At 37.7% G+C, this 11,121-nt stretch overlaps 1 protein-coding gene across 2 annotated transcripts; it reads left to right on the top strand.

Annotated features, from left to right (window-relative positions):
• Positions 1–9: 9 nt before the first annotated feature.
• LOC105916107 (elongin-B) lies at positions 10–6,460 on the top strand. 2 transcript variants are annotated; one of them, XM_021309459.2, is made up of 5 exons: positions 49–131; positions 949–950; positions 1,966–2,100; positions 2,213–2,321; positions 5,452–6,460. In XM_021309459.2, the coding sequence occupies exons 3-5, from the start codon at positions 1,978–1,980 to the stop codon at positions 5,562–5,564; spliced, it is 345 nt and encodes a 114-aa protein (XP_021165134.1). In that variant the 5' UTR covers positions 49–131; positions 949–950; positions 1,966–1,977; the 3' UTR covers positions 5,565–6,460. The 2 variants fall into 2 exon arrangements, with proteins under 2 accessions (XP_021165133.1, XP_021165134.1); XM_021309458.2 differs by lacking the exon at positions 949–950 and having other exon boundaries at positions 10–131.
• Positions 6,461–11,121: the final 4,661 nt, after the last annotated feature.

The raw sequence follows: 11,121 nt of genomic DNA, 5'->3' as shown, positions 1-11,121 counted from the left end.
GTTGCGTAGGGTCACGTATTTATCCTCCGTGAATACCGACCGTGACTACGTGCGTTGCGCAACATCCGCAAGCGTTGGTGCAGTACAGTCGGGGCTGGCGTAACTGGCTAGCTAGCTGATCCCTTGAAATGGTAACTTTGTTTAACGATTATTGTTACGAGATTAGTGCTGAACTACAGTAACTGAATTAACGCTGGCTGGTTGGCGTGGAAGTGCCACAGAATGTTGTGTTAACTTTGCTTTTTGTTAGCCTGCTCAAGCTAAACTGGCTATGTTAGCTTGCGTTTCTGATCGCCTAATGTGTGTAATGCTAACAAGTTAGCTACATCGTTAAGCTATTTACTGGCAGCTGAAAATAATTATTTCATTGTCAAGTTACTAACGTTTGTTTTTAAACCCGTCTGGCTTTATTGTGGTTGAGTATTCAGATTGGATACGTGCTAGCTCACAGCTAACTGCGCTGAAAGGGCTAGGTATTCTTCTTCGTTAATCTTCTATGTTTTGTCCGCAGTGTTGACTGTATCATTACGATGCTTTTTTTTATATATATATACCTTCTGTGTTGTGTGTTTTCTTTTTTGTACCAGTAGTTCACAGCAAAAATGGAAGTTAAATTAAAAATACTTAATTCAGGTACTAAATGAAAATCGAAAATAAAAATGCTGTGTGATGCAGTAACTATTTTTGGGATGTCGTCCAAGTAAGTTAGAACTGCCTGCTTCAGTGAAGGCTCAGATTTGCCATTTGGTTTATTGTTATTTCTATGTTGTCTTTGCCTTTGATTATAATCTCTTCAGGTGTATATGTAATACAAATTAAAATTAGCCATAATTTAAGGGTTTTTCAATGTTTCCTTGTCCGATCTGATCAATGATCTGTAGGCCAAATACTGAAAACCCTTCTTTTTTTTTCTTCCCTTTATATTTTATGAACTGAATCCAAAATAAGAAGTGAGTATTTACAGTCAGTACATCCACTGACAACTTACACTTTAATGCTGTTTGTTTTGAGCTTAATACATATTAGATAAAGGGTAAGGGCTTTGTTATTTTTGCATAAATTTAAAACTAATAATCTTGTAACTCTAAGGTCTAAGAACCCACACAATATGTATTTTCTTTCACGTGTTAAAAAACTGGAAGATGTTATTGGTGCTTCTCTAAGTAATATCCAGGCTTTTCCACTATACCAGCAATCTTAGAAATTACCGAAATAAGACTGTTTGAAAAACAAGCAACTTTTTACATTGATTTATATTCAATTACACACTTTTGATGTATGTAAAAAGAGAGTGGCAATTTCACTTTATGCTGACCTCCAGTCCCTCTTAAATTTCAGTTCCAACCTAAACCTGTTATTCTTTAAACTGGGTCTAAACAAAAGTTAGTTTTTGGATTTTCAGAACCAAACCCAGGAAAACACAGACTCTTATTTTGAAGAATCAGTATTTAGTGTAGGATTCACCAGTCTAAATTATGCAAATGTAACTCTTATGGATCTATAAGAGCTGATCTGAAATGTTACAGATTATAGGAAAGAAATAAACGACCTCCAGCGCTGAAGTTGGAGGCCAACTTGTGTTGTTTTAGTATTCATGGAAAATACAAATAATAAAACCTTGACAGAATTTTTTTTTTTTGTGATCAAATATCCACAATGTTGTAAGAGTTTTTGGAAAACAGACATTTGACTGTAGAGAAGTGTGGACTTTATGAATGGGGAAACTTTTAGGTACTCTCAAGAAATTTAATATATTTAATCTGCAAGGCCTGAATGAAGCTGAAAATGCCCCATATTTGTCTTACAATATAAAACACCAGTCAAGCTCAACAGTTTGAACTTAAGAAAAATAGCTAGAGGACAACAATTATGGCTTCTTGTGTTTTACAAGGACGGGGTGCCTCAAAGATCAGCAACAACACGTAACGAGCAGTAACAAATGATTGTGTGCTGATTATCTTCAAGGACGTGTTCCTAATGATCCGGCGTCACAAGACGACAATCTTCACGGACGCCAAGGAATCCACCACCGTCTACGAGCTGAAGCGGATTGTTGAAGGAATACTTAAAAGATCCCCTGAGGACCAGCGTCTCTACAAAGTGAGTTTAAACCTCCGGAGCGCCATATTTGAAATGATGGATCTATGTAACGGAGCGGTTTCCTGCACTTTAAAGCTCTTTTGCTTGTAACGTCTCCATTCTGGTTCTGCAGGATGATCAGTTACTGGAGGACAGCAAAACTCTGGGTGATTGTGGATTCACCAACCAGACTGCCAGACCTCAAGCACCGGCTACAATTGGTCTGGCCTTCCGTGTAAATGGTAAATATTGTTGGATCAATTCGTTTGCCTCTGAACCATAAAGATAACTTACCCTACTTTAGCCAGCTTTAAACTCTAAAGACTTTATCTTGGGCTCTCTTGTTTCACTAAATCACAAAGTCTTAGGGCAGAATAAAAACAGCTGAAATTCAGATAACATTTTTTTTGCTAATTGATGTGTATCTGTCGTATTGAAACACTCTATCAATATTTGTGTCTTTAAATGTCCTTTTATTGAATTTTGACAGATAAATTAATAAAATATTAGCTCTGTGGAGAGCATAAGGCACATTCATCCATCCAGGGCAATGTATGAGAGGTTTGTAAGAAAATATACATAAAAACAAAACAGAAAATGCAAAAAGTGAGTAAAAATTTACCTTAGATAACTTAAGTGTTAGCCTTTAAATCAGATTTTTCAAATTAAGTTTTACACTTAAGTATCAGAGTGTGGCGCAGGACTATGTCTCCACCCCCTTCAAACCTCCTTTCCTTCTGGACATGGAACATGGCTGAGTTAACGTGACCAAAAAAAAGGTTTCCTTTCACAGATCCATTTTCTGACCTTTTTAGATTAATTTTAATCTAATAAAACACCAACTAAACAAAGTCTGCTTTTGCTGCCTTTGGATAAAAACGAACGTGGTCAGGATGGTGTTTCCACTGTCTGGCGGTGTGACACAAAAAAGTCTCTTAGCTGCATGGTTAATTATCTTATTTTACATTAAAACATTGTGAAATTCAAGCAACACTTTATTAATGTGGCCTAACCAACCAAACTAACTGTTGAAGATTGACGTGAATCGTTGTAAGACGGTTTTATTATTAATTACTCAGATTATAGTCCTAAACAGGGTGGCTTTAAATACAACAATCCAATCATTTCTGCTCCCACTGACCACAAAAATACACGAAGAAATACTAATGCCAATTTTGCTTGAATGTATTCCTTTCCATTTCATAGCCACACAGAACTTTTTATCACGCCCACCATCTTCTATCTTGTACTCGTTTAGAAACCATTGTGATCAGTGGTATTACCTGACTCTTATGCATTAGTTTTTCTTTTGGTACTTTAGTCTTTTATTGTGTAACTGAAGAAAAATAATGTTTAAAAACTCAAATCTTGCATATAATTTAATATTTTTTGCGCATTTTCTGTGCAACCTCGCATTGGTTGAGTTTTAACGGCAACATGCATGGTAAAACATGCAAAGGGCAGTGATATTGTTAAATGTTGTAAAAGTAATGCATTATTGGTATACAGAGCATAAATGCACGCAATAAAAAATCTGTTATTTGCAATGTTTATATTTCCCTCAGTCATATGACGATGCTAATGAATTTCGATGTATTTCGCAGACCTTTGGTAGGTATTTGTTAGTCAGATTATCACATTTCCCTTCAGCAGATCTTCAAAAACTAACCCATAAATCATCAGTTGTCAGAGTAGGTGAAAAACATCCCAGGGCAGATCCAGATTGGCACCATGTCGGTATGAGACGTCCCTGGAAAAATAAATCTGAGAACTAAAACTGCAAAAGTAGGAAATGCTCCGTCACCGTGAAATGCACAACTAAAAATTCCTTATGGTTTTCCCTCAAGGTGAAATTTATTTGACTTGAGGGCCGGGCGCTGGTCGTTGCATACATTCAAAGTTTTAAGTGCAAAATTAAAGCGTCTGCAAAAGGACCAACTGTGTGTAATTTTTTTTTTACTCGCCAGGGGAACCTTTTGCAAACGCTTTAGCAGCTAAAGATTTAAAGTCAGCTATTTTTTCCTGGACCACTCGGTCTACTGTAAGGGAATGCAGTGTTTATGTCTCTGATGAATAATTTCTACCCGCTGCAGGGCTCCTTGTCCTCATTTGGTCGTATTTCAGAGAAGTCAACTGGAAATGTTGATCAGAACCATCTTTTTGTGCCGGGTGTAATACAAAGTATTTAGAGAATAATATACGATTTAATTACTCATGAGATTTGAGCATTTTTTATGAATGTTTATCTAAATGGATTATTTTTTAAAAAGCATCACAACAGAAGCATGAAAATTGCTATGAAATGGTTTGCTGTTCACGGCGTTCATACACGAGGCAACAGCTCTGCATAAAAGGAAAACATTTCAAAGTAGAGAGAGATTAAAAACAGAAGAAGCAAATGTTTCAAACAGTTCACTGGTCAGATTCTTTGATCAAAAGCAGCTGCAAATTAAAATGCTTTCAGTCCTGATTCCAAGGACCGAAGGGTTTAAAGATTAGGGTAGGGCTGGGCGATATGGATTAAAAAATAAATCTCTGATTTTTATCATACCAAATCCAATTAATCGATTTTTTTTTTTTTTTTTTTTTTTTCCTCCTTTTTGTTTCATAAAAAGAAATTATTTTAAAACCTTGCATTTTATGTCAAGCATTTCATCAAGGAGTTGACCTGAATTCAAAGTGCAACTAAAAACAAGCTGAGAAACATGCTTGTAAAACAAGATGGCAGCCGTGCCATTATAAACAATGAAAATATAACAAAACATTTGCTGCTAGTGGTATTACACATTGAGCTAAGAACAGGCTTCACTGCACTTGTGAACTTCAAACTAAGTAAAAAAAAAAAGTAAATAAGTAAATGAAGTACCTCGCATTATAGTAAAAAAAAGTTTCTACTTAACAATATTTTGATAATACATTTGCCTAAACATATATCCAGCATCACATGCTGTTCTCTTCATGGAAACCCAATGAGTGTATTGGCAAAATAAAATCCACATTTTCCAAAAAATGAAATCTTAAAGAATTGTAAATCCGAATTAAATCGATTAAATCGATTTATCGCCCAGCCCTAGATTAGGGGTCTGTGAATCGTCCCAAGGCTCTAAAAAAGGCAGTTTTACTGTAAATGCTTTTATTTTGTTACGCAACCATCTCCCTCCTAGAGTTTTAAAAGTGTTGACATCCTGTCAGTCACCTTGTCATTAAGCAACCGGGCTAATTTGACTCTCCTGCTTGGCTCGGCCAACAGTTGGAGGCGTAAACTCCTGCAGATGTCCTTTCATGCGTAACGCGCTCGCTGACGTGATTTACTCTGCTGTCACAGCCAAGCTCATGTTTCTCCGTCTTCTCTGCTCCCCCCCCCCCTCCTAGATGAGATGTTTGAGCAGCTGCACGTCGAGGCCTTCTCCAGCCCCCCAGAACTCCCTGATGTGATGAAGCCTCAGGACTCTGGTAGCACTGCCAACGAGCAAGCGGTGCAGTGATGGCGATGGATGGATGGATGGAGGGAGGGAGGGGAGGGGGGCTAACGACGGAGGGAAGGATGGGAGTGGGTGTGTGTGGATTTACTGGAGTGAGGAAGTAATATAATTTAATGAATGCGGACATTATAGGTAACCGAGCCTGCCCACGTTACCTTCATGCCATCACATCAGCATCCCACCTCCGCCCCCCCCCTCGCCAAATTACTTCATGTCTTTCTTTTTATCTCTCTGGTTTCCACCACCGTGTGCAGCCCCCCGGCTCCTTGAATTTACTCTTAAAGCACCGACCGTCACACAAATTTGGAGCGAGAACGTTTGGTTTTGGAACGTGTGAGTGTATGTAAGCGTGTGTCTTTTGAGTTGTTATGCTTATCATGATCAGCATCCCGGACCCCGCCGTGCCTCAGCGCCCCCCCCCCCCCCCCCCACCCCACCGGATGTAAAATGCTCGGGTAAGAATTCAGTATTTGAATCAGAAACAGAAAAAACTGCATGAACAACATCAAGGGCCTCGGAACGGCCTCTGAGACTTTTACTCGGTCTGATCCCTGCAAGCCTTTTACTCCACATTATCAATTGGACGCGTGTAGGAAAGAGCCGTTTTTGTTTCTTTTTTTAGGATGTGTGAGTTGTCAGTCAGTCGTGTTTCATGCACTGAGACCAAAGGCAAGCCAGCAGACGGATGCATTTGGTCAAAGCACATTTGGTCCTGTCACATACAGTAAACACCGGGTGAGAACGTTCTTGTGTTCTACTTTAATTATTATTTTTTTTATATATACTTACACCATGTCACCGATATTATTATTATTATTATTATGGCACCTCTTAACCCCAGGCACACAAACAAAGCTTGTAACTGTGAGCTCGCTTAATTAAAAAAAAAGTTTTTCCTGTTTTGTTCATTTTCATTCCTCTGCCCAGCAGTTCTTTGAAACACACTTTTTTTAATTCTTTTTTTTAATTTGTATCAAATAACAGTTATATAATTCACAGGAAGGCAGGACTGAAGCAGCAACATTTCCTGTTTAAAAAAAGAAAAACTGGAAAGCTTTTTTGTTGTTGAAGTCAATGAAGCAAAATAATGCCAACTATTACTTATCCCCCAAAATTTTTGGATTATTAAAGTTTCAGTATATCTGTGCTGCTCAAAGGTCACTAACATATTTAAAAATAACAAAGGGTGAGAATCCACTTGGCTGCCCCTGTTAGCTAAGAAACCTATGTGCCATGCAACAGTCGGGCCATAGTGTTTAATACAGGTTAAAATATTAAGTCATTTAATTGGTAAAAGTCAAACTTGTATAACTTCATGACACACACTGCAAAAAGGGAACTAAAAGTAAGAAAGAATTTCTTGAAATCAGTATATTTTTCCTTGATTTGAGGAGCTAAATAAGACTATTTGCCAACGGAATGAGTATTTTACCCCTAAAATAAGATAATTAGACATCCTGCACTTGAAATAAGATGATGGAGATGAGTTGTTCCTATTGTAAGTGCAAAAATCTTATTCCATTGGCAAATACTCTTATTTAGCACCTCAAATCAAGGAAAAATGCACTGATTTCAAGAAAATTTCACTTACTTTTAGTTCCCTTTTTGCAGTGCAGTGATGTATTTCAACCATTTCAGTAAATTCTAAAAGGCACATGCAGTATCTACTTTTTTTTTTTTTTTTAGCTTTTTAATTATGAATGCTATTCCTTCATCAAAATCATGTCCAAACTGGTGTTTTTGCTTGATTCATGCATGTCTGAGTGATCCTTGGGTATTCTGCTGGCCAGGACTGGTCTATGTAGCGCTGTCATTACCTGCCCCCCCCTCCAGGAAGTACCTACCTGGACTGCGCCGCCCTGCCCAGTAACAAACACGCCCAGCAAGCAGTGATGTGAGGCGGAGCGCGATCATTTCTTCTCAAAGTTGAGACGACGTGGCTCTTTTAGCACCTAGTCTGCGCGGCAGCTGCTCTAGGGCGACCCCACACGGGGAGAAGCGGCGTTGCAGTGAATTAAAACAACTTTCTTCTGGGTTGGACGAATAGTACCAGAAAACAACTAATACTTCATAACAAATAAACCACATATATGCCTATAGTTGACTTTAGAGTGCTTAAAAAGCAGAATATAGAAACATTAATTTTCTTGGAAATCTTGGATATTATTGCAGGAATCCCAGCCAGGTGAATAGTGGGCTGTCCATGTACTGTATAACATCTGCACTTTATACTTGGTCTGGGCTCCTCTTTTTAAAAAAAAATAGTTTCAATGCACCATAGCATGAAGGCGCTCAGCCGAGGTGTTTGGGAACCCCAGATTGCTTCACTAGCGGCCTTCACCTTGTCTGCCTTGTTGGGCCAAAAGTCTCTCGTCTTTCTCTAAAATGTCCTGCAGGCCTCTGTGCTGTCTTAATGAAACACAGTGGAGCATCACAAGCAGAGGACAAAAATCACGACTGGTTGCTGAAGCTTCACGCTGGACGTTACACTCATGAAGCTTGTGCACCTTTTCTACCGCATTTTTTCCTTCCACTCAACCTTCCACTAATAGGCTTGGGTACAGCACTCTGTGAACAGCCAGCTTAGCAATCATGTTTTGTTTCTCAGCCCCTTTGTTGAGGGTTGTTAGTGTTTACCGACCACTGAGCTATATAATACACTGGAGTGCTGAATTTACAGAAAAACTGAAGTCACTGGCTGCCATCTTGCTACTCCCTACTCTCACAGAATCCCATAGGATTTGGTTGCAACAACAAGCAGTTTTCTGGCTGTGTGAAAATGTTTCACAGGTAATTCTACAGTCAGTGAATGTACTAACACTATCAACTACTAGGAAATTAGGTGCTGAAATATTTTACACGTTATTCATATTAAATCTTTATGTATATATATAAGTATGTGTATATGTATATATATGTATACACATATGTAAATATATGTTTTTGTATATTATATATTTATAAATGTTAAACATATATTTAAATGAATAAAGTGCAAAATATTTCAGCACATGACTTTCTCAGTACTTGATATTTTTAGAACATAACATAAAAGTATATGGCATTTGACATTTTAAAAGTCTTAAGCCCCCCCTGAACATGAGAAAATCCTCGTTATTTGATGCTGTAGCGCACATATTCCCTAGTTATTGAGGGAAAATAGGGAGTACCAATATGGCGGCTGGTGGCTTCAAAGCGACTCCAGCGGAGTCGCTTTGAAGCCACTCCACTGGATACACGGTGATTTGCACTCCAGTGTATAATATAGCTCAGTGTTACCGGCCCATTGTTAAGGCAGTCTTCCATATGATTGTATAGACCAGGTGATTAAAATCCATAATTTATTGGTCCTATGTAATTTTCTAGAAATGAATTTGCACTTTTGTTTGATTGGTCTTGAGAGCAAACGGTTCTATTGGTTCACACTTTGTCTTTTACATTGGTATCCATAAGAGCTCCCTGCAGCACGTGCAGCTGAAAGCAGATGAATAAACTTAGAGAAGGCCCGCAGAAAGATGCACATAGACTTTCCGTATTTTTTAAGTTCCTTTTAAATATGAGAACAAGCGTGAAGCTGTTACTGGATGAAAACGGACACGGATGTGGCCAAACGTTGACCAGGGGTGCCCATGACCACCTTGGACCTGAGCCTCAAATTTCACTACGACATCTTTATTCAACCACAGGTAAGGTATTTGAAGGTTAACCGTGTTTGTAGAAACATTCAAATAAAAGAAAATTAATGCACCACTGCAACAACTGGAAGAAACATTTAATGTTGAAGTCTTGTTTATGTCAAGGGAGTTGTATTTCTGAATCTAGCTTTTTTTTTTTTCTTGAGACTTAATACTGCAGCAATAAATATTGGATGAAAAGGTTAAATATGAAGGTCTAGTTTTATGGCAGAGCAAACCTATTGTGGCACGGATGAGCTAATTAAAGGCCGCTTTACAACAGAACAGTTAAAAAACTGAATCTTATTCTTAAAGCTGTGTGGGTGAGCTTTCCAAAGCTGATTTACGAACAGCTTATTGCAATCAGCTTAATAAACTAGTGGCCAAAGCTGCTCCAGAAGCTGCCCGTTGCAGTTTGAAGAAGATACAAAGCTATTGAGGACAGATGAGGTGGGAAAATGTCCGTGGGTGTGGTTTAATTTGATAAATCTATGGGAAAAATTGCAGAAACATGTATTTGATGTGAAAAATTTAAGAGATACTCAGAAGGTCATCAGTTACTTTCAAGGTAAATTTGAACGAAAAAACATTATGTAGACCAAAAATAAAACAAACAGATAAGCTGTTTAGGCCGCCTGCTCCCTATCAGGAGCAGCTCAGTGGAGCAAATCTCTGGTAACTACCTGGAGTGAGAAGGACAACAGCTGAGCCAGAAACAAGCATTAAATGCCTCCTTTTGCTGCCTTCTGTTTCCCTCTGTAATCAGAACTTGGTTCTTGGGATGACATCCGACCAAACTTGATCAACTTCCACTTCTAAGCTGGAAAGTTATCTGCTAATTGATATCTTCAACGACCAGGCTAACTATTTAGCATTTCAAGCTAACATCATGTGTGTTGCTCTGGGTATCTGTTCTTTCAGACTCTAGAGGAAGTTTGTTCACGTAACAAAGTCGTGCTAAACTTTTCTTAGGGTGAATTCAACCATGTCATAATTGTTGTCATTATCAGTTGTTTATGCAAGGCAGCCATATTGGATTTTGAAGTTGAAGAGAAATGTTCCATTTGCAATGCTGATTTAAAGGACTAGTGCTTTTTGTTGTTTGTTTGTTTTTGTTGATAATTTTGAATCTTGGGAATGTCTGCATACAAAAAGATTTAAATCATTCAACCAATCAATCACTATCTAAATAGCCATTGGACATTTTTTTGTCTTTATTTTCCCTTTATAGGTTTGTATGAGATAACGCCACAAATAAAAAAGTCATGTTGTGCTGTTTCATAATGTCTGTCAATGTAGTGGTGCGTAATAAACTTTTTCTGCTCTGATACCTGCTATAAAAGGTTTAAGAATCACTGATGTGGATTAAAAAAACACAATTTTTGGCACTTATGTTTGTGAGAAGTTGTTTTATTGTTTACCTTTATTATGCTTTTGTTTTATCAAAGCCTCAAAATTTACTTTAATTGCGCAAATATGGGGGTCCAAAAATGCCGGGATAAGAAAATATTCAATAATTACCTAAATGTGTCATTGCTAGTTTAAAGTCTAACTTAAATATTTAAATTGTGAAAGCAACAATAAACATGCCATTAATTCAGTAGGAGTATTTTAATTATTCCAATGTTTCATTTGTGGTATTGTTTGTGTATGGCAACACATCATAAATGTACCCCCAGACTGAGTGGGCGTGGCTATTGGTTTCAGGTCGACCAATCAAATATTGGGGTTTGTTGCCAGCGCTACAGGGACTGAAACACGAAAATAATTTAATAAATACTAAAATAAATAGTTTTAAATGTAAAACATTCAAATTCTATTAAAAGAAATTTTGGTGTATGCATAGATACTTTTTATTTACTGAAGGCATTTTTTTTCTATTTCAA

This window comes from Fundulus heteroclitus, chromosome 10 (genome assembly GCF_011125445.2).
Source record: "Fundulus heteroclitus isolate FHET01 chromosome 10, MU-UCD_Fhet_4.1, whole genome shotgun sequence".
In the NCBI taxonomy this organism is placed as follows: domain Eukaryota; kingdom Metazoa; phylum Chordata; class Actinopteri; order Cyprinodontiformes; family Fundulidae; genus Fundulus; species Fundulus heteroclitus.
The sequence above is the reverse complement of the archived record's forward strand: the minus strand, read 5'-3'. Positions and strand labels throughout refer to the sequence as shown.

Bases quoted from the DNA above. Each gene is read 5' to 3' on its own strand.
- LOC105916107 (XM_021309458.2), top strand. The intron at 2,101-2,212 runs GTGAGTTTAAAC...CTGGTTCTGCAG, and splicing joins AGGACCAGCGTCTCTACAAA to GATGATCAGTTACTGGAGGA. The intron at 2,322-5,451 runs GTAAATATTGTT...CCCCCCTCCTAG, and splicing joins TCTGGCCTTCCGTGTAAATG to ATGAGATGTTTGAGCAGCTG.